Source organism: Narcine bancroftii, chromosome 9, assembly GCF_036971445.1.
Source record: "Narcine bancroftii isolate sNarBan1 chromosome 9, sNarBan1.hap1, whole genome shotgun sequence".
In the NCBI taxonomy this organism is placed as follows: domain Eukaryota; kingdom Metazoa; phylum Chordata; class Chondrichthyes; order Torpediniformes; family Narcinidae; genus Narcine; species Narcine bancroftii.
In genome coordinates, this window is record NC_091477.1 from 44,415,027 (window position 1) to 44,439,709 (window position 24,683).

At 40.5% G+C, this 24,683-nt stretch overlaps 1 protein-coding gene across 5 annotated transcripts in view; it reads left to right on the forward strand.

The window, feature by feature from the left end:
* The window catches only part of lcp2a (lymphocyte cytosolic protein 2a), a 195,207-nt gene that overhangs the window by 100,362 nt on the left and 70,162 nt on the right, over window positions 1-24,683 (forward strand). For all 5 annotated transcript variants that reach the window (XM_069898929.1, XM_069898928.1, XM_069898926.1 and 2 more), the window contains exon 4: window positions 23,883-23,948. In XM_069898929.1, coding sequence (XP_069755030.1) covers window positions 23,883-23,948 — 66 coding nt within the window. The remainder of the gene's footprint in view (window positions 1-23,882; window positions 23,949-24,683) is intronic.

Here is a 24,683-nt window from a genome sequence, read left to right on the forward strand (position 1 = left end):
GAGAAAGACTTTTACACAAAAAGTGGTGGGTATCTGGAACTTGCTACCAAAGGAGTTGGTGGAATCAGATAGAATCACTGTGCTTATTGAGACAGGCACTTAAATAGTCAAGACATAGAGTAAATGGAATTTATGTGCATGGGCCAAAAGGTTGGTATATGGATGAGTTGGGCTGAAGGGTCTTTGTGTGTGCTTCATAATATTATTTACCTCCTCTGGTCTAAGGTAAACTATTCTAGCTTCTCCATTATATCCACCTAACATTCTGCCTTCATCCATGATATCATTGGAGTAAATAATTTCCAAAGCCTTAAGGCCCTGTGTAAAGTGGATGCCATGCTCCATTTGAAACCGATGCAGTGTTTTATTGGGTATCTATCAAATTCTTGCCTTAATTCCCAATCCTTCATCCTCATGGGATTGTACCGGCTGAAATGCTCCACACCAAAGGCCCTTTATCTTTCAATTTCATTTTTGTTCCCTAATCCTTAATTCCAATTTACTGAGGTCAGATCTTGTCACAATGGAATTAAACGTTCTCCAATTGATTATTTTTTTTCTAACCTTGAACGATGTGTATAATCTTGCATAAGCTCCCCAGCTTTGTCCTCACTGATATTTGCTGTATTTGGGTCAGCTCAATTCTCAGAACTCAGTCTTGCAATGCCATCTTCGTTGCTGATCAACTGATCAAGAAAGAACTACCATATATATTTGTGTAATTGTCGATACAGTATAATAGTCAAACCCCCCTTTATGGGCCAAAAATAGCATATTCCCATACAATCCATGTAAAAGCTGACACCTGCCCTCCATTTTTGGCCACGACAGCCACTCAACAGAGCTCATGATATCCTGACTGCCTACCCATCCAAGCTCCTGACGCTCTGACTGTCCGCTCATTTGAGCTCCCAATGCTCCAACCTTGTATCCATGCCTTGGCTGCCTGCGCACTGGAGCTCCTGACGTCCCGACAGCAGACCCTCACCCCAGCCACCCACCCATCTGACCTCCTGACACCCCAACCACAGACTCTTGTGACGCAATAGGTTAATTAAATATATGGTTATAAAAGGGATTAGAATTGGGTTAGCTGTTTGGTTACATGCGTTTTACAGACAGAACAAAGCCTTGCAAAGTCTGAGGGCAGGTGCAAACAGAAGATTCTAGGCTTTAGCAACATGTTAAAGCACACCCCAGAAACTGAAACATTTGAAGAGAGTTGGGGCCATGTGTTTTTGGATCAAGCCTGGAAATTGCAACATTTGGAAACTGAAACAAAAAAAGTCCCTGGAACATCAGGAGGGGAGGTGCAAAGAACGAGAGTTAAGAAGTTAGCAGGAGGCAGTCTGAGAAAAGGTTGGACAGAAGAGGAGCCTGCTGAAAAGGCTCCTTTTTCAAGACTGGGCAGAGTTCTGATATTGTAGCCTGAGTGTTCTCTCTGTGGAAATCAGGAGTGGTTTCTTCTGGAAGACACTCCTGTTTGGGGTGTCCAATAAGCAACAACCATCTCTCTGTAACCATCCACAACTTTCCTGCCTGGTAATTCTAAGTAAAGCATTGAAGTTTGCTTGAATGTAATGACTGTTTGCTTCTGTGCACAGGATTGAAGATTACTGGAAACTGTCGCCTTAGAAACATGGACAGTGGAAAATTGGCTAATAAAAAGGACTTTCTTGAAAACACATTACAAACACTTGCGCTTATATTATGTTGGGGGGTAGGGGGAGGGATTGTGTAAATAACTTAGTGTTGATCTTGTTGTTCTATACTCAGAGAATTAAACTAATTTTGTTTAAGGAACCATTGCTTTGGAGTATTTCGATTGCTGCTGGTATATGGGGTTCACTGAATGCATAACTCTCCTAGGTCCCAGCTGCCCATCTGAGCTCCTGACACCCCAAACACAGACTTAACACCCAGTTCTGGCCATCTGCCCTCTTAATGCCTTGAATGATGCAGGTACTAACTGTGGTCATATAATCCATATAAAAGTTGATCTCCCCAAATTTGACCCAAAAAATTGGTCCCAAAAAATCTGGTGATGACATGATTATATGCGGTGATCACCCTCATTGTCACTTATGTTTTTGCTATCTTTATCGATTTCTGGATAGTTAAACCCCATCTGTAATTTCCCTGCAACTTCTTTTGCAGCATATAAGTAGTTTTGAAGATTATGTCACTGTTGAAACTTAAGAAAAACAATCTATTTGCACACAGCAAACTTCCACAAACAGCAATGTATTAATGAAAGGTCATCTGTTGCAGGGATGCCACAGGAGGAGTAATTTTTACCCAGGAAATAGGAGAACTTCTCTGTTCTTCGCATTCTGACATTACAGCCTTTATCTCAACCTAATAGAGACTATTTATTGACTATTTATAGCACAAAACTGAACTGCAGAATTTAGTCTCCGATCCACCATCTTCTGGTTATTGAGAGAGAAGGATCAAAGTTACAGCTCTTGAAGTGGTGAGAAGATTTGTAGGCTGCAAGAAATTCCCCTAAGTGCAACTGTAGACCTTCCAGTCAGAACTTATGATAAGATCTCTTAGAGCTCGGTGCTCTAAGTCACATTTCCTGATTATGATTTGAATATCTAAAGGTTGCCATAGTGCTTTGCTACCAAATTTATATTTCAAAGGTTACATTTTTAAATAGAAAACATTTGATTTCCTATAATAAGTGTACAATGAATTACAGTTCCATTTTACTTTTAACTTGAAAATGCAATGCTTAAAATGTATCGTTTATCAGCGGTAATGGGGTCTTTAGCTGTTTGATAACAAAATTATCACATTAATAGCAAAGACAATTTTTAAAGTAAAGAATGAAAATTTAATAAAGGTGATCAAAATTATGATGAATTTTGAATGTGTAGCTAAGGGAAAACAAAATGAGAAGTCACGAGATAAAACAGTCATAAATGAAAGAGATTTAGTTCTTGTAAGGAGTGATTTATCACTCTTGGAAGTCATTGCCTGAAAGGTTAATGGATGTGGATTTGATTATTTTGTTTAAAGGAAATCAGATAATTATTTGCAGGGCTGAAGAAAGAATTTAGATGAGTTTACGTAAGTGGACAGTTTGTTGTCAAATTCTACAGCTTGGAAGCAGGCTCTTCAACCCACTTGACCAATGCCTGTGTTCAGCCCAAATCCCATTGAAACTTTCCTATTCATGTACCTGTCTAAATGTCTTCAAACATAACAATTGTCCACATCCTCTGTGTGATGGAACTGTTTCCTGTTCCTTATTAAATGTTTCCTGTTGTCCTCTTGTTCTTTCATGATGTGCTGAATGGCTTTTATCTTGATTCTGAAATTACTTCTACTGTACCAGAATGTAATTAAAAAAATGTTACTTTATGTAAGTAAAATTTAAACTTGCCTTTGTGGCACCAATTCTTTTGATTTATGTTTATATTTATTTATATAGCACTTATAAGGAATGTAAACCAGTTTGTTTCTTTGTTATATCATCTGGATTGAAATATCTGCAATATTATTACATAGAGGAATTACGTATGATAAAGGTGCATAGGTGGATATACTATACTTAGATTTCCAGAAGGCAATTTATAAAATACCACATCAAAGGTTGTTGTGGACGATCAAAGCTCACATTTGGGAAGTATCACATTAGCAGGCTTATAGAAAATAAATCATAGGTGCAAGTAAAAAGAGTGTGCCACAGGGATCCATTCTAGGGCTTTAAATGTTTTGGATGAAGGTACCAATGACATGGTTGCTAAATTTGCTGATGACCCCAAAATGGGAAGGAAGTAGGTAGAGGAGAGAAAATAAGGAGTTTACAAATAGATATAGGTAAAGTTAGTGTGCAAATTTGTGTTGAAAGGAGTACTATGTGGAAAGATGTGAAATTGTCAATTTTGGCAAGAAACATTAAAAATAAACATTCAAATAGTTAAAAATTGCAGAGTTCTGAAATAGAGTGATCTGAATGTATGAATGCATGATTGGTAAAAGGAAAATATGCAGATACATTAAATTAATCAGAAAGCCAACTGAATATTTCTGGTTTATTGTTTAGTGAATTGAGTACAAAAGTAGGGAGCTAATGCTTCAGGAATGCAAGGCAATGGAAAACATGAATGCACTGGAAGCAATTCAGAGAGGATTTACTGGACTAACATCTGGAATGGGTGGCTATCTTATGGGGTAAAGTTGGACAGGCTAGGCTTGTATCTGGTGCTGTTTAGAAGAACATTGACCATAGAACAGTAGAGCACAGTACTGGCCCTTCAGCCTTTGATGTTGTGCCGACGAATGTTTACCTACTCCACTATGCTTGTCATAATCTTGCACACCTCTTTTAAGTCACCTCTTATTCTCCATCGCTCCAAAGAGAAAAGCCCAAACTCACTCAACCTTTCAAAGAGTGAGAGGTGATTTTATTAAAATATAAAAATGTTACGAGCCCAGAGGACCTATAAACCCAGCAGCAATAGATATTCACCAAGACAAATGGTTACTTATACAAAAATTGCTTTTAATTATCTTTAAACGTGAAAACAGGATCAAACTTTATTACTATTAACTTAACTAACCTAACTTAACCCCCTTCTAATTCTAAGCGCCAGTGTATTAATATGTGTGTAAGTTCAGAAAAATTCTTTGATTCACAGTCCAACCTCATTTCTCATTCTTCCAAGTTCACTGGTTTCAGGCAATTCTTATACTATGCACAGAATTTAACATTTATAAAGTTCACCAGGTTTTGGTGCTTGAAAGGAAAATGGTTACCACTCAGGAAGGTTCTTGTCAGTTTTCAGAGAGAGTTTTGTTGTTCCTGGACACACACTGATCCCTTTTAATCAGCTGCGTCAGTATCTTGCCAAAGAAACATGTCCCATCAGGGTTTTACAGATGATAACCTCTTATTTCAAGTGAAACATTAGGCAGCCAGTCCTCTCCTCTTGCATGAACCACAAGGGCTTTGACTAGGCTGAACTATGCACTCACAACCCGTCTTCAAAATGAGGTTTTTCCACAAGTTTGCCAGCTTGTCTTGTTCTAGTCCCAGCTGTTGCTGCGGACTGTAAAGCTACAAAATTAAATTCTCTCTCTCTCTCTTTTTTTCTCGGGGAAAAACCTGTTTTACTCTCTCTGCTTGCAAAAACCACATGCCCCTCTTAGAACAGCAAGCTGCACTCCAGATAGCCTGCAGCTCCGAACTACTCCTCCGATCTCTTTCATCTGTTGTTTTTCAAAACAACAATCCATTAGTGTAGTCTCTTGGGCACTCCCCAAAGTTTTTGCAAAGGCCCTCAGGAGCCCCCTGTCTGGCTTGAGCAGAACTCCAGTATTTTAAATGAGATCTGTTTTTAAAGTGTTTGTATGTGATCTACACTAAAAAGCCTTCCCCAATTTATCTCCCAAAAGCATATCTATATACAATACAAGCACAACATAATCTGTCACAAAAGATCATGAAGAGTCTAATAGGATGGGTGTGAGAAGGATCTTTTTTTCTTATGGAAGAATCAAGAACTTGGAGTCATTATTTGAAAATAAGAGATTATATTTTTCTCTCCACCTTTGAATATTTTTAAGACAGAGGTAGATAATGGCTTGATAAGGAATGAAAGGTTACATGAGAATGCTGAGATGAGTTTCAGTCAGATGAACCATATTCTTATAAAGGGGCCAAGTGAAAATCTCCTGTTCCTCATATGCAAGTTCATAAATTTGGACTTGTCGTCTTATGAACATGAAGCTAAATCTTTTGCAATATTTGTTACAATTTGCAACCATGAACTTGATCGTTTCTGTTGAAATTGCATCACAATTTCCGGCACTAATAAGTTAAAAACTTCATATGGGAAGTAAAACTATAGAATTATCACAAAATCATTTCCATGTGTAAAAATAAAGTAGACATTGACGAGAGCCATTATATCAGGTTATTTCATTAGTTTTAACATTTGAAAGTCAATTTGTCTGTTTGTTATTTCACTTGTATCATGTAAACCATTCTGCACCAGTCACTGACTTATACAGCACCTGAAAGTGTGAAGACTTCAACAAAAAGTTATATTTTGCTTCAATGCTACTGTTCAAAATGTTATTAAGAAAATAATTCATTGATTATGGAGTTAATTGATTGTAGTCCCTGCTGTCTCTTGTATCTCTGGCATGATGGTCATTCATATCCAGTAGATGCACACAATAATAATTTGTTAACTTTGTGTAATATTTCAATGATGAATTAAGTTTTTATGTGTACACTACACATAGTAAACTCGATTGTAGTTGCAAAATTGTATCTGTCATTTCCATGTGAAATATATGCTACAGTATGCTGGGATCTTAAGAGCACAGAAGGTGTGTAAACAACCTTCAGGCAGTATTTGTCCTGAGACTTGTACTGAAATTAGACAAATTTTCTCTGGTTATTCACAGAGGCGCAACTTTTAATAAACAGAGTTATTTGAAAATCTTCCCAGTCACTTTCCAGATACATGAGAAATATTCAACAGGTCAGGAAGCATCAGAGAAGAGAAACAATAAACATTCATCAGAACTGGAAGAGTAAAAATAATATAATTTAACTTGCAGGAAAGAGGAGGACAAGAGAGAAAACAGACAATTAAGGAGGAAGGAACACATTTCTGAGACACTGGTAACGAAATCTCACCTCCTTTCATCACGTCTCCTGGAGCAGTCCAGACTCTTACCATTCTCTTTTTAAGTCTCCTTTTAATCTTCCCTCACTCTCCTTCGAGTATTTGTCCCAGGAACAAAGACTGATTATCTACTTCCTCAATGCCTCTCATAATTTTATAATCCTCTCTCATCTCCTCTCACACTCCGATATTTTGGAGAAAACAAACAAAATTTGTCTAAAGTACATAGGAGGCAGAAAAACTGCAATAGTGGAATGGTGAAACTTGTACCACCCCACATCACCATAATTAACTTGGTCAGGTTTGCCACTTATGGAAGTCTTCTGCATTCTTGGATACTCAAATTTACAAACCAGTCCATGATGCCATCAGTCAGTATAGCCTAGCAGAAGCTCTGCTAAACTCAAATTGCCCCTAACTTTCTCACTGGGCTGATGAGCTACAGGCTCCATGTAACCACTTGCTTCTTGATTTTTAACACAGACTTTTAGATAGGTAAATCTTCAATTTATATTTAGAGATGCAGCACAATAACAGGGTCTTTTGGCCCATGACCCTGTACCACCTAAACATACCCGCGTGACTTATTTTGCACAAGTCTTTTCCAATCAAACAGTTAATGTGTAGCTTTGTCTTTAGGGGAGTTGTGTGCAGAACCCACATCTAAATCAATAAATACAGTACTCAAACTGCCAGTGTTTAAAGAGGTGGCTATTATTGCTTAATTGAGTAAGGATGTCTTGGAGTTAAGTCATCTCTTCCTGATCATTTATGAGCAAAGAGAGGCTGGAACTGCATTAGAAATTAACTAATTATAATAGTTAATGATCTCTGCTTTTGGCTACAGACTCTGTGAGAGACACTCTCTGTTAGCCTGTGCAATCTCTTCACGGTTATTGAGACGGACACAAATTTGTTCCCTGCTGGTCTTGAAGAAATATTCAAGTACAAAACATGTAATGTACCTTTACCTGCTATGGACGTTGCAAGACTGGCTGAGTTCCTCCAGCATTTATGTGCGTTTTTATTAAAATCTATGGGGACCAACGGGCTGAAGTTTCTGCAGGTATTTTCAACCTCTTAACTCTACGGTCTTCAAAAGAACATCCATTGTACTGGTACTCAAGAAGAGTAAGATGACCTGACTCAATGACTATCGGCTGGCCGCACTTATATCTATCCTAATAAAATGTTTTTAGAGCTTGTTTATGGAGCACTTCATCCAGGTCAGGAAGGACCTGGACTCACCAGCAAACACGGGGATCTGGGACTCCTTGAATTTGCAATTGGATCCTTGACTTCCTCATCAGCAAGATCCCAGTCAGTGCAGATGGGGAACTTCACCTCCTGCTCGATTACCATCAATGCAGGGACACCTCAGGGCTGTGTGCACAGAACTCTGCTCTATTCCCACTACATTTATGATTATATTGTTCATCTCCAGTGCATTTGATAAAGTCACTGACAACCCCATCATTGTTGGCCAAAACATAATTGACAAGTCAGAATATAGGATGGAGAATCTGGTTGTGTAGTGCCAGAACTGTATGATTAGCATAGTGGTTTAGTGCAAATCTATTACAGCGCTAGTGACCCGGGCTTGTATCCGCCATTGTCTGTAAGGACTTTGTACATTTCCCTATGACCACGTGGGTTTCCTCCAGGTGCTCCAGTTTCCACCCATGTTTCAAAGACATACATGGTTAAGTAGTAGGTTAATTAGTCACAAGGGTATATACAGGTGGAATGGGCTTGTGGGGTGGAGGTGCCTGTTACCTTAATATAGCTCTAAAATTAAGAACAACAATCTTGCTCTCAAGGTCCGAAAGACCAAGAGCTTATTGTGGACCTTTGGGTGGAGAGACCAAGGGACCACATACCTATCTGCATTGATGGGCCAGTACCTAAGTTGCTGTGTGCCCACATATTGGAGGCCTCTCATGGAGCCAGCTCATTGAGGAAACTGCAAAGAAGGCACACCAGCTACTTTCTAAGAAGATTTGGCATTTTTTGAATATTCTGTAATATTCTCCAGTGTACTGACTGGTTGCATCACAGCCTGGTTTTGTAAACCCAAGTGCACAAAGGTCTGGAGACCTTGCTAAATCCATCATAGGCTCCAATGTCCTATTATTCTTTGAAGACATCTATGTGAGCCCCTGCCTCAAGAAGGCAGGCAACATTATTAAGGACCCCCATCACCCTGGTTGCAACTTGTTATCACTGTTACCTTCAGGCAGAAAGTTCAAGAACAGTTTTTTTCCAACAGCTTTCAAGATTTAAACCTCCGCTGGCTATAATCATAAACTACTGTGGGTCTGTCTGAAATATTGAAATGTCACTTTTTATTGCACTAACTGCAGCTGTGAATACTTATTTATCTATCCATTGATATTTATTTTCTCTTGTAATGTCTTGATGCCGAGCAGCAACATGGTGTCTACCTAAATAGTTGGTATATCTTATGTACCTGTATGGCTGCAGCAAATAAGAATTACTTATATCTATCCATTGTACCTATGTGCTAGCTAGATGAAAAACTCTCATCTCTTCTCATTTCATCTCAAAGACTGAAGTAATTGGAAAAAGCACCAAAAGTGACATGAAGAGAAACTTTTTATGAAAGGGCACATAGAACATAGAACTTTACAGCACAGTACAGGCCCTCTGGCTCATGATGTTGTGTTGATCTATACATCAAAAAATGAAACCCTCCTTTCCTCATAATGCTATTATTTTTCTTTCATCCATGTGCCTGTCTAAGAATCTCTTAAATTCCCCTATTGTTCCAGCATCCACCAACACCCCTAACAATATACCCATGACTCTCTGTGTAAAATACTTACCTCTGATGTCTCCCCTCCACTTTGAGCAAATATCCTCTGGTGTTTGCTACTCCTACCTGGTTGTCTACCTTATCTATGCCTCTCATAATCTTGTAGACATTTATTATTATAGACTTTTCATCCTTTTTTGCTCCAAAGAGAAAACCCCTAGCTCTGCTAACCTTGCCTCATAAGACCTATTTTCCAATTCAGGCAACATCCTGGTAAATCTCTGCATCCTCTCCATAGATTCTACATCTTTCCTGTAATGAGGTGATAGAACTGTAATAGTGGAGGCACAGTTCATTTCTGCCTTTCAAAAGAGTGTTGAAAGGAAAGAATGAGTAATTCACACCTCCTTTCTAGTTCAGAAATGAGTTCTATCAAAATGAGATGACTTCAGTTGATGCTTATAAAATTAGACTCTTCCTGTACATGTTAGGGCAATAAACATCTCAGTTGTTGCTGCCTGCACACTCAACCATGATAATGAGTTGGGACAGATATTTTCATGTGATTTACAAAAAGGGGTTTACTAATTATTAATTATAATTTCAGCCTGTTTCCCTGTGTGATCCAATGCCCCCATTGTCAACAGCAGTAGCAATAACCACCAAAAAAGTAATCAATTGTCACTAAAAACTGCCACAATAAAAATAAAAAGGGCAGCAATATCAACGAAACTGTGCAATAAGTATGTGAAATAGGATGCTTATAAAATAATCGATAAAAGCAAAACCACCAAAATAGGAAAACCACAATAAAAAAAAACCAATAAACTGAAAAAGAGGAAGAAGATCATCAAACGATGCAAGCATCAAAATGAGGAGCCATCTTGAAACACCAAAAATGAGAGAAAACTGATAATCTAATAATGCGCAGCAAAAACAACAGTGATATTAAGAAATACAATAGTAGCAGTAATGAGGAAAAGTAATGAACAGATGTTGCACTCATAAATACTGCATTTTGAAAAGCATTGTCAAAAACAGTGAAACTAAAAAAGAAAGCAGTAAAGCAACACTCCAGAAACAGCAGTAGTGAATGAACAAAAATGGTGCTCTGGCCTTGAAGTGGGCCAGTTTAAATCTGGTTAATGTAGAATAAACTGTCATCAGGTTGTCATTTAAAATAACTATTGGTCACTATTGCCCTTTGGGGAAGGAAATCTTCCCCTCCTCAATCTAGTCAATAAGGGGGAGTCACGTGATGGAGTGGTGGCTGGTCGAGTGGAACCAGCCCTTTCCAGAGAAAAGAAGAAAAAAGTTTGAAAGAACAGAGCTCAATAAACATAAAATACAGGAAGAGAAAGATAAAGTTACAGAGAAGAGACAGAAGATGGCACCCAAAAGAGAAAAAGTAAGAATAACAGAGAAAAGGGAAGAAGGAAAATCACTGGAGAAGAAAGAAGAAGGCCTTACCTGCACGATGGAGCGGCCATGGAGAGGAGCGGCCGATCTCCGGTGTTGGTGAATCCCCAGAGAAGCGGTGTCCTCCCGACCAGCGGACTTCAAAAATGGCTCTCAGAGCCAAACTAGAGGTGCGCAACTGCGTATGCACAAAGTGTTGCGTATGCGCAATGCACAAGTAGAAGAAAAGGTTAACGCCGGCGGGAGGGGGACTCAGCTGAGGAGTGGCCAGCTGCGGAACAGCCAGCTGAGAGACACTCAGTATTGGGGCGTTCGGCTGGGGGAAGTAAGCAAGAAAGAAGAAAAGAAAAGTGGTGAGAAAGAGAATGAAGGGCTGGAAGAGGATGAATGGCAATGGGGCCACTGGCAGGGGGACGACCTGCGGCAGGAGGCCTAGCAGCGGGTCGACCTGCAGCGGGTGGCCCAACAACGGGTTGACCTGCAGCAGGAGGCCCAAAAGCAGGAGACATAGTAGCTGGAGGCCCAGCAAGGATACAGAAGCAGCTCACCAGAGAAGTATGAAAATACACAGACAGAGAGAAGAGTAGAAGACAGCACAGACATAGATACAGACATAGAAGAAGAGGAGGAAGAAGACCAAGAATTTCAAAGGAAAGAAGAAGGTAAAATAGAAGGACAAAATTTAGTTAAAGCCTTTTTTTGAAGAACAAATGAGGTCATTAAAAGAATGGCTATCATTAAAATTTAGTTCAATCAAAAGAAAAATTAAAAGAGCTGAAGACAGAATGCAAAGCCTAGAGTTGGTCATGACTGAAATAGGGAAAAGAGTAGAAAATGTGGAGGAACGAGAAGCTGCTATAGAAATGGAGATAAATGATTTAAGAGGGAAGTTGGAAGAAAGCAAAAAGAAAAAATTAATGAGACAAAAGACTTGTTGTCAAAAAAATTGACGTATTGGAAAACTACAGTAGGCGAAACAACATAAAAATAGTGGGCCTGAAAGAAGGCAAAGAAGGGTCAGATATGAAGGAATTTATTAAAGGATGGATCCCGAAGGTGCTGGGAATGACAGATTCACATGAAGAAATAGAAATTGAAAGGGCGCATTGAGCACTAGTACCGATACTGATCATCTTTCAAAAGAGACCTTTCATCAGAGAACCTGTCTCAATGTGGAACTCTTCTCTATATAAATGAGCTTTGTGGACCAATATGGTCTTAGTGGCAGTATTTTCTCCCATTGTCTGCCTATGCAGAAATCTGCCAAGCATCTCTGTTTTCAAAGTGGTATTAAGATACCTCAGGGACTCATGCAGTCAGATTCTCGCAACAGGCATTTAAAACTTGCCATGAGCCCTTGCATGTCCAGCACAGGAGCTGTCAGGAAGACCATGCACTTTAACGAATATCACAACTGCTGCATTGTGGTTTCTACATTTTCTGTAGCTCATTGCTGAAACTTCTAAGGTTATAAAAATAAGCTCACTGATAGAAAATCTCAGTAATATAAGGAAGTCAAACATCTATTGCACAATCTCCCTTTTTTCACAGGGTTTAGCAAAAGCTTGGAACAGATAATTCAAATAATTGTGTTTGTCTCATGGATCATTTACCTCCACATCCCCCTAACTTGGCAGCACCTCCTAAATTTGAATCCTCCACCATATGACATAATCTAAACTACTTCAGGTTACTCACTCAGAGATATAGCGTTCGTGATCGCTGGGTTAACATTCTGAAACATCACTTTCGGAACAACATTATCGCATTGGGTGCAGCAGTTCAAGGAGAGAGCTCATTGCCATCCTCTCATGGTTATCAAGATTGGAGCAAGATCTTGGCCTTGCCATTGTTGTACAAACCAGAAAATACATTTTAAAAATCTGTTGGGAAAATTTCTTTGCAGCCCCATAACATTTTCATTAAATAAACATCAACATGAATATCTCTGAGAGCTTTGCACTGCAATACTATGGCACCACGTCTTTACTATGACACCACGAAAGTGTTACCCAACAATCTGACCATGAGCCACTGCAGGACATGTTAATGAATGTATGAAGTTTATTGTCATGCATATACATATCAAATACAATGCCATGAAAGTCTTACTTGCTACAGCCTCAAAGGCACATAAAACATATTACCCACAAGAAGAGGTTTAGGGTGGCATCAGTGATGAACTGTGACAGCCATCTGAAACATTGGTTTAAGACTTTTTAAGATTTAGCTGGAGACAGTTTCTGCTTGTCCACCAATGAAAATGAAATAAGTACTCTGACAAATGAGAGAGAATAGAGAAGTCATGAGAAGGGCTGGTCATGAGAGAAAGTTAGCTATCATAAACATGCACTTGGAAAATTATGCCAGGCTCTTGGATTAAAAACACAAAGCTGGAGAAACTCAGCAGGTAAAACAGTGTACTTTACATAGCAATGATAAAGATACATAACCAATATTTCAGGCTTGAGCCCTTCATCATATCTTTACTATATAAAGTACACTGTTTGAGCTGCTGAGTTTCTCCAGCATTGTGTCTTTACTTGAGCCACAGTGTCCCCACTGTAACGACGTAGGAATATCCTTGCAACAGGGGAGAGCTAACAAGGCAAAGTGCAGTAATAGCTGGTATAATGAGCTAGGACAAGGAGTGTGGTCACTCAGATATGAAGATTGACACTGCCTCCAGCAGGTATGGTGAGTGTAAGTACTGGCTATACTTGCTCCATTTATTGACAGATCAAAAATCATGCAATATCACTCATGAACACACAAGAAATTGGAGTGGCTCAGGTAGGGAACTTGGTCAGCATGGACATGTTTGGCTAAAGGGCTTGGTTCTGTGCTGTAAAACTCTTATTTGATGACTCCAGTTAGATGTTACAGGAACTGCTTTCTCCTTCTGGCTTTCTCTTGCTGTAGCTCTCTTCTAAACCCAAATATCTCTTCATGGAAAGAAGCTAATGGTGGTTGCTGGCTTTGAGTGTGATACCAGTGGAGCAATGAAGCCAGTTGTATATCTTCATTCATCACAAAATGATGTGGGATCATCGGATCAAAGTGCAGTTTCTGTGGCCCCAGCAAAGGCTGCACTCAATGTGCCAGTCAGAGTGCTGGTTGCACTCCTACATTGACTGGTCACCCTGGGGTGAAAATTCAAAATTCGGAAGTGCAAAGGGACTTGAAGGCCCTCGTACAGGATAACCTAAAGGTTAACCTCCAGGTTGGATCAGCAGTCAAGAAAGTAAATGCTATGTTGGCATTCATTTCAAGGGGAATAGTGTATAAGAGTAAAGAGGTGTTGATGAGGCTCTATGGGGCACTGGTGAGACCTCAATTGGAGTACTGTGTGCAGTTTTGGGCCCCTTATCTTAGAAAGGATGTAATAATATTAGAGAGAGTACAGAGAAGATTTACCAGGATGATTTCAGGAATGCAAGGGCTGACATGTGAGGAATGCTTAGCAGCTCTTGGACTCTATTAATTGGAGTATAGAAGAATGAGAGGGAATGTCATAGAAACATTTCGAATGTTGAAAGAATTAGACAGAGTAGGTGTGAATAAAATATTTCCCTTGGTGGGCATAGTCTTAGAATGAGAAGGTACCCATTTAAAACAGGGATGAGGAGAAATTTCTTTAGCCAGAAGGTCATTGATTTCTGGAATTTGTTGCCACGTACAGCCGTGGAGGCCGAATCATTGGGGAGTTTAAGAGGGAGGTTGATAGGTATCTAATTAATCAAGGTATCAAGGGATATGGGGAAAAGATCAGAACATGGAACTAGATGTGAGAACATGGAGCTAGATGTGAGAACAGATTAGCTCAGGGTCGATTTGCGGAACTTCTGTTCTTTTTTTCTTGTGATCTTGTGACTTCAACCATCCACCACCAGCCAATCACTTCATTTATTTCATGGCAGTGGAATGCTGAGGGACAGCAGCGCTATAATTCAAGTTTATTGTCATCTGCTTACACAAGTATAATCTGATGAAACACTGAAGAGAGAAATTATGTATATAATACTGTAATGGCCTCCTTTAGTACCAGTTTCACTTGTGCTCTCATTCCTGGGAATACATCCCGAGTGCTAAACAAAGTACCATGGTCTATCACTATCAGTTTCCAAGGTGCTGGAGGGCATTCTGTTAATTAAATAACAAATTGTATTAATTAGCAGACATTTGAGTTCATTGAATTGAATTGTTTATTATCACATGTCCAGACATCCACTGAAAGCTTTATTTTGTGTGCCATGCAGAGAAACCACTCCATAGATAAGTATCACAGATAGTGCAAACTAAAGCAAAAGTGCAGGACATAGTGTTACAGAAAAAAAGGAGCAGTTGGAAAGGCAGCGATGAAATCAATTTGTGAGATTGAGAAATCAGCTTTTACAGTATGTATGGGAGCTCTGATAACAGTGCTAACCAAGCTGTCCTTAATTCTGGTGCATATTTTTCAACTCTTGTTCCTTTAGTCTGCCAGAAGGAGTGGAGAGTGACCCTGGGTGGTTTGAGTCCTTTCCCAAGGTAGCAGGAAGTGTAGACATAGGAGAGGCAGGTTTGTGTGTTAGTGTGAGGTGTCAGGACAGGTAATATCATTTTATTGACCTTCTGTTCAAAACAAGATTTGAATTCATTGAGATCATTTGGGAGGGATATATTTTTGCCAGCAATTCTGCTCAACTTTGCAATGTAGCTTGAGATGTTATGCATGCCTTACCATAATTAAAAGCTGTCAGGAGGGAACAATGATATTCTGGAGCATATCAAACCTACAAAGAAAGAGGTCTTCAAACACATTTCCAGATCCAACTCAAACAGTGTCATCAGATTTGCAGATGACACAACAGTAATTGGCCTCATGAGAAACAACGATGAGTTGCACTACAGAGAAGGGGTGGAAAACCTCGTAACAGGATGTGAGAGTAACAACTTAGATCTCAGCATGGACAAGACAAAGGAGATGATTGTGGACTTTAGGAGGACCAGGAATGAACACCCTCCACTACACATCAATAACTGGAGTGGAGAGCACCAAGCTCCTTGGAGTCCATTTAAATAGTGACCTATCATGGACACACAACATCTCCTCGGAGTTGTGCACAAAGAAGGACTTCTTCAGGGAATATAAAGCATACTGTTTGACCTGCTGAGTTTCTCTAGCTTTTTGTTTTAACACAACATCTCCTCACTTGTCAGGAATGCACAACGGTGACTGCACTTCCTGAGAGGACTGAAATGGGCAAAAATACCAGCCACCATTATATCAACCTTCTACAGGAGCTCTATTGAGAGCATCCTGGCCGGCTGCATCACAGTATAGGACAGTTGTTGTAGAGAAATGGATCAGAGACCAATCCATAGGATCATTAGAGTGGTAGAGAGGATCACTGGAGTCTCTTTTCCCCCCCATCGATATAATTGATGCACCATTAATAACTCCAAAAGACAAAATTATGCTAAACTGATAGGTTTTTATTCACAATAGAATGGAAGCCCTTCCATGCTGGTCAACTGTCCTGAACTGGGTAGGGGACTGTGGAACAGTCATGTTTATTTAGGAGTCTGTGGGTGGAGCCACAAGTCTAGTCAGCCAATGGGTGTGCCCTGACAAATAAATATACAGACAGTGGTTTACCATAATGATCTACTGGGATTGTCTGAAGAGGGCACATAAAATTATTGAGGACCCCTACTATCCCGCATAAGCATCTTTCAGCTCCCATTGGGAAACAGATACAAGATTATCAGAGCCAACACCACCAGACTGAGAAACAGCTTCTTCCCATGGGCGGTGAGACTGCTGAACAACCAAAGGAACAGCTCATACTAACCATCCAGCCTCTCATATCACAAAACAATATTTATTTATTTATTTGTATATATGAATACTTGTCCTGTATATGTTTGTTTGTCTTTATATGTGTTATGTCTGGTTGTGTGTCTGCATGTTTTGCACCAAAGACTGGAGAATGTTGTTTCGTTGGGTTGTGCTTGTGCAATCAGATGATATTAAATTTGACTTGACATAAGATAAATAAGTATCCATTGTCTATGTAGACTTGAGAAAATCCTTTGACAAGGTCTTGCACGGTGAGCAGGTCCATGAATTTGGTAACACGTGGGATCCAGAGTGAACTAGTAAATTGGTGTTTGGATTGGAGCCCTGTGGTGTGCTGTAGGGATCGCTGCTGGTCCTCTGTAGCTTATGGTATAACCTAGTGATGTGAATTTAAAAAGAAGAGCTATGTTCAGGAAAAAAACAGAAAGTGAGTAAAATGGAGGTGGAGCAGTTCTTCAAGCAGCGAGAGCCATTGGATAAAGAATGGAATTCTGATTAGATATTTGGCAGGCACAACAGCCAAAGAAAGAAGAATTAGGTATAGAGGCATGGCCATTTTGGAGCAATGATTTTGGAAGTAGATATAATTGTGGGTAAGTGCAGAGGCTATGGCTGGAGAGACTTTGTCGAGAGAGCAGAGCATAGATTCAGATGAGTTCTTTTAACTTTTCAGATGTAATGCAGCTTAGCTCAGTGCAGCTGGGAAATCGATCAGGGCAGAGGTTTGCTCCTCCTTCAGGATCTTGTAGGATGTGTGATATCAGGGTAGCTGAGAACCAGGCCTGTGGGAAGTGCAGCCAACTACTGCTCTTCAATAAACGTGTGAAGGTGTTGGAGTTGGATGGATTCAGGTTCATCCGGGAGGCTGAAAGGATCACAGATTGCAGTTCTAGTGATGTAGTGTTACCTAGGGTATAGGCTACAGATAGATTTGTGATCACTAGGAAGAGTGAAAGGGGAGGAAAGACAGTACACAATTCTACTCAGTAACAAGTATATCACTTTGTATACTGCTGAGGAGATCTATCAGAGGGCAGAGTGCCCAAGTCATTGTGATTGGCTCTGAGGCTCAGCGGGGAAGAGTAAAATCAGGCAGAGCAATAGCGGAAGAAGACTCCATAGTCTGGGGCAAAGACAGGAGTTTCTGTGGCTGCAAGCCAGGGTCCAGGATCTTTCTGAATGGGTACAACACATTTTAAGAGGGGAGGAAGAGCAGCTAAAGGTTGTGATCCATATTGGCACAGGTGGGAAGAGATATGTAGTCCCAAAGAATGATTTCAGTAAGTTAAGTAGCCAGTTAAAAAGCAAGACTTCCAGAGTTGTAATCTCAGGATTACTATATGTGTACTACGTGGTAGTGAGGCAACAAATACTGCAATTTAATATGTGGCAAAGGAGCTGATGGAGGAGGGAGACCTTCATATATATACAAATAATTGGATTCTCTTCCAGGGACAGATTTCAGAATACTAGAGGGGAACCAATGTCCTTGCAGGGAGAGAGGGGGTTGGTGGTGGTGGTGGAGAGTTTAAACTAAAATGGCATGGGGGTGAGAATCTGAGAAGCAGAGAATCAGTGGAGGATTGAGGAATGGCACATTCTATAGCAAGTAAGTCTGAAAGGAAGAACAGGAATGGACGGGTGAATATCACAGCAAGACTGATGTGTGTTTATCTTAATGCAAGAAGTAAGGCAATGAACTTAGAGCCAGGATTGGTACTTGGAATTATGATGTTATGGCTGTTACAGTGTCTTGGCTGCCAGTGGGTCAGGATTAGCAGCTCAATATTCTTGGGTTTCATTGTTTTAGACAGGATGAAGCGGTGGAGATGTAGCATTGCTCTTCAAGAGAGTGTAACAGGTGTACTTAGAGAAGACATCATGGTGGGCTCAACCACTGAAGCAGTGTGGGTGGAGATCAGAAATACGAAAGATGTAACCACTCTGATAGGGCATCGCAGTAACCACTGGGAGGTGGAGGAATAGATATGTGAATAAAAGCAATAGAGTTGTCGTAATGGGAGACCTTAATTTACCAACCAGGATGGGGACCATGCAAAACCTTGTATTGGCAAATGAGCCTAGTCAGGTGATTCAGTGGGAGAACATTTTGTGAATAGTGATCATTCTTCCATAAATTACAAAATAGTTATGGTCAAGGATATTCCTTGTAAAAATTGAAGATGGGCAAATTATGTCATGATTAGATCGGAGCTGAGGGAGTAAACTTGGAACATCTGTTATTGGGCAAGACCACAACTGACATGTTGGTGTTGTTTGAAGACCAGCTTATCAGAGTCCAGGACCAGCATATTTCAGCGAAGGAAGGATAGGGATAGCAAGACAGGTAAAACTTGGATAACGAGAATGTTTGTGAATTTAATCAAAAAGGTAATGGAGGCATATATAAGGTTCAATAAACTAGTCAGACAGGGACCAGTAAGAAAATGAGTATTTCAGGAATGAGCTGAAACAGGGATTAGAAAGGCCAAAATGGACCACACAATGTCCTTAGTGAACAAGATTAAAGAGAATTCCAATCCATTTTATACTTGTATTATTCAAGATTCAAGATTTTATTGTCATGTAATAAAACATGTAATTTCCCATGATAGGGGAGTCAAGCAAAAGAGGCCACAATTTCAGGATAAAAGGGGGTCAATTGAAAACAGAAATGTGGAGAAATTTTTTTAGCTAGAGGGTCATGAGACTGTGGAACTTGTTGCCACAGGCGGCAGTGGAAGCAAGGTTGTTGGGAGTATTTAAGACAGAAATTGAGAGGTATTTGATTAGTTAGGGCATCAGGGAGAAGGCTGGGAACTGGGCTGAGAGATAAGGATCAGCTCATGATTAAATGGCAAAGCAGGGCCAATTGGCCTACTTCTGCCCTTATACCTTGTGATTTTGTGAAAACAAAAAATGTGATATTACACAAAATTTCCTTTAGTCTACCGTAAGGCAGACAAAGATTGACTGTCAGCAGAAATTGCCCAGCGCTCCATGCATCAGAGAAATAGAAGCAAAAAAAAAACCCAGTGTCACTAAGTGTCTCTGGATTCGCCTCCTCGGTAGCCACACAGACATCAGTCCAAACCATCAGCAACTCAAGCTCCAGATGCAAACCTCCGACATGATCAGAAAGCCTCCAGCATTCTTTGCACCCTCTCGCATCCTGCTTCCGATACCTAGAGCCCCTTGAGCTAATCTTGAGCCGGTCTCCAGCAGTCCAGATCCTGGTGTGAGTCCCTTGACCATAGTCACCAGCAGTCCTCAGCTTGCATGGTTTCCTACCTCGTCACCAACAGCCCCACCGCCTGTTTGTTCTTCAGCCTCAGGGATGCTTACTGGTCTGTTGCTGTGATCACCATCCTGTGGGTCATCTTCTCTGTTTCTCTTTCTCAAATAGGGGATGATCTCGCCATTCCCTGGAATCTTCAACCCCTCGTGGAGGCTACGAATCATAGGTGCACCCATCTTGGGCCCAGATCCCGTGATCACAGGATTTTAAAATAAACCACCATCAGCTCCTTTAAGGCATAAACGGAGCCGACTGGGCTGGGCCGTGGATCCCACTCCCTATAGATCCGCATCAGTGGTAGCGCTGCCATGACAGCTGCCCTGGCAATGCTGCCATTTTTTTTTTACAAACAAGAGGATGACAAGAGAAAGGATAAAGACACTCAGGGGAATTTTTTTTGGAGTTAGAGCAAGTGGACGAGAGAATAAAGGATTAATTTGGTCATTATTTACTGAGGAGAAATATAGGAAGGTAGTGGTAGGGAATATAATGTAGAGAATGCTGATGTCTTTGGGATTTTAATATGGATCATTGCCACCTTGGGAGAAGGATGCTGGCTCCGCACTCTATGCATCAGGAATTAAATTGGCTAGCAACTGGAAGTTTCAACTGGTACATGAGGACAGAGCACAGGTACTCAGCAAAGTGGTCACCCAGTCTGCATTTGGTCTTGATAATATAGGTGGGGCCTCACTGCACCAAATGAAGTAGACAAGGATGGAGGGGGAGCATGTGGAATTTTGCCTCTCTGTAAGATTGATGAAGATGAGAAGGGGGGGAGGGGAATCTTGTATTTCCTGGGGTTGCCACAGGGAGTGCCAGGAATGGTGGTAGAAGATCAGGTTAGGAGGGAGGAGTAAACCAGGGAGACACAGGGAGAATATTCCCTGCAGAAAGTGGTGGAGAGAGTAAGATGTAGCTGATAATGGGATCACATTATAAGAGAAGATGGATGGGAGCATCCACACTGAAGAGCAATGATGTGTGGAAGATTGTAACATATCCAATATCTAGCCTAATCTTATAACTAGTATTTCTGTGGTTGGTTCAGCTCAGTTTCTGGTGAAAGTTGAACCTTAGATGATGGTAGAGGATTTGATAATAATGACACTGTATACGATGAAACTATGTTTGTTTTGAACAAATTGCAACTGTGAAAATTTATTTATCTATACTTTTGTATTAATTACCTCTTTCATTCTTATAGCATATTGTTGTTATTTTAATTCATAATATGGTTGTTGGTGTCGCTAAAGCAAATCAGAATTTCAATGCATCTGTGCATTCTATTAATGTACAGTATATGGCAATAAACTCATTCATTCATTCATTAGACAGCCTTTAGCTGATGTCCCTTGCCTCTGGGACAAATGGACGTTAATTTTCTGCAGAGCTAGAATTGAACATTATTCAATCAACAGTCTGAACTTGTAATTTGTTGAGGAAAGGCCAATGACAAAGCAGCAGATGTTGACTGAGCTTGAGTCACTGTCTCTAGAGGTGACCTTTGTTTGGACCAAGACTGTAACAAGGTATAGAACTGAGTGATCCTTGTGACATTAAAACAAAATGTTAGAAGTACACTGCAGGTCCAATAGTATTTGTGGAAAGAAAAGGTCTAGGATCCTTGTGAAACCTGAACCAAACATTTTGGCAACAAGTAAGTCTTGAAAACATGATCCCATTGTTACCAATCTTGTGTCACTCTCACTCTGATCTCTCTATCCATCGTCTCTCAACAGACGCTTAAGGAGTGAACAGGTAGATGAAAGATTTCTGCGTGTAACAATATTCTTAGATAAAGTTCCTAGTGTTCCCAATTACACCATTCTTTTTTGTTCTTTACATCTAATTTTCACAGATAAATAGGGTTATAAAGAGACCTTTTAGCACGTTGGCCTTTATAAATCGTACTGGAGTTGCAATGTTATGTTGAAGATATACAAGTCATTGGGAGAGGCTAAATTCTGAGTATTGTGTCCAGTTTTGGTCACCTACCTACAGGAAGATTGAAAGAATACAGAGAAAATTTACAAGGGTGTTGCTGGAACTTGAAGAGCCGGGTTATAGGAAAAGGTTGAATAGCCTAGGGCTTTGTTCTCTGGAGCATCGGAGAATGAGGGGAGATTTCAGGTGGTAAGAATGCTCCGGTGTAAAGCTGCATATTCTACCCCTATGTGGCTCTCAGGGTACCCACCTGAAAGAGCAGGAGGTGCCTCCAAGGTACACTTTCTAACCCTCCTCCGAGAGGGATAATCGCCAGAGCACTGAAGTCCCCCTAGGCATCTGAATGTAGCCACCTGAAAGCGGCTGCTAGGGAACAGGCTGATGACACTATCAGCTGGTGACCCCCCTCCCCACTGTCCGACAGCCCCCATCCCCACTGCCTGACAGCCCCCTTCCCTCCGCCCATGCCCCGACGTCCCCCACTGGCTGCCCTGCTCCAGTTTACTGCCGACCTCCCCTTTCCAGTAAGGCAGGGTCTGTCAGGCAGCGGGGTGGGGTGTGGCAGTCGGGCAGTGGGGAGGGAGGCTGCTGGGCAGTGGGGCTTCAGGCAGCAGGGTTGGGGGTAGCCAATGGGGGACATTGGGGCAGGGGCAGCTGGCGGGAAACATCGGGGGGCAGCTGGTTCAGGTTGTCATGACCCGGCTGGCCGCTCCTGCACTGGGGGTGCTCTCTGCTGTTCAAAATGCAGCATAGTAATGGCGGTCTTCCCTACCCGTAAACCCCACGCAGCTGGAGCTGTGTGGGAAACAGAGAGCGGTTCCACCTGCATGGGGGATTATGGGTAGGGAAGATGGCCATTGCTATGCTGAATATTTATGATGGGTGGCACCAGTCACCCTGCCTCCTTCAGATGCTGAGGCACTACAAGGCACCTCTGGAAAAACAAGCCCTTTCAGGTGAGCTGTAGCAACCATTTATGGCTACCACCTGAAAGGTGAATCTTCAGGCTGGAATCCATTCCTGCAGCAGCCCTCAAGGCGGAGGATGCACCTGAAAGAGGCTATAGAGATATACAAAATTATTAGGGGTATAGATAGCAAGCAGGATATCTCCATGAGATTAAGTGAGACAAGAACTAGAGGACATAAGTTAAGAGTGAAAGGTGAAATGTTTAAAGGGAACATTAGGGAGAATGTCTTCAGTTATAGGGTGGTGAGAGTGTGGAATGAGCTGCCAGTGGCGGAGCTGGCGGATGCCAATCCAATTTTGACATTTAAAGGTAGATTGGATAGGCACATGGAGGGGAGGGGTATGGGGGGGGGCGGATAGGCAGATTAATGGGGTGGCATGGTTTGCATAGGCCAAAGAGTTTGATTCTGTGCCGTACTGCTCTATTGTTCAATTACCATTTCTTTAACTTTATACCGTTATTGACCTCACCTCAATTTTTTCTTCAGTCCCTGCTTCTTTATTTTAAATCTTAAAACAGATTTTCCCAGTTCTCAAGAAAAGTCTGTGCACCTGAACATTAAGTTAGTTTTGTTCTCTTCAGACTTGCTGAATACTTTCAATATTTCTGTATTTATTTAATATTTTCAATATCTACAATATTTTGCTTTAGTCATCCTGACTTGTGTCTGACTTGAGAATGAGTGGGGCAGCATCTAAACAAAGTAAAATCTGATTTTGGATCTCTTGTTGGGATGGAGTTTTGTAATTCTTGTAGGAAAGTTATGTTTTGCAATTAAGTCACTGTGGCTAATTGACTTGTGTTTCATAATGATCAAAAATACAAAAAAACGTTAATCACTGAAAGCATTTGTACAAAACTCCTTTAATATGACATTAACAATCTGAGATAGCCATTTAATGAATGTATGATTTATATGTCATTTGAATGATGATATTTGTGATTGATTATCATAAAATGTTTCTTTTTTATAGACAAATTCATCAGCTGTGTCAGGAGATCAACAAAAAGGAGGGAATAAAGAGCTTCTTCCAGAAAAGGTAAAGGACCAAAACAAGTGCAACAATAAAAGAAAATATTTAAATACATTTCAGGAAGTTTGAAATATGAAACAAATCTGACAATTTTCCACAGTTTTATTTAAAGCATCTGCAGTCCTATTGAGTTTCAAGAGATACACAGATATTGTAGCAAAGCAGCATTGTTGTAGAAGATTGGCCATGAAAGGAGAAGTTGGCCAACTCCTGGTTCTATTTTTTCTCTTCCCACCTTTTTACTTCCTGCATTCCCACTTTTGTTCTGCTCCTATCAGATCTCCTGCAGCCTACACTGGCCCTCTGCTCACTCAGTTTCTCTTGAAAAATCATTTGTTTATTGCAGTTTTAGGTGGTGCACAGAATACATATGTCTAAAGTTAAATTATCGAATTTTTATCCTGATATAGATCCATTATATAAGTGTAAAATTTTTGAAGCTTCATTGATTCATGTGTTCTGGAAGTGTCCAAACTTAGAACATATTACAAGTTATTTTCCAAACTTTATCAACAATTCTTAAAAATGAATGAGAACCATGACCTTTGATTGCTTTATTTGGTTTTTCTCTAGAAGAACATAAATCTCTGTCCTCAACCTAGCTTTTGCTTCATTGATAGCCAGATGAGCAATTTTAATGAAATGGAAAGTTAATTTTCACCCACACCCCTTCAATGCTTGCATGATATCATGCCTTACTTAAGTTTGGAAAAAATTAAATAAAATATTAAAGATGCAAAC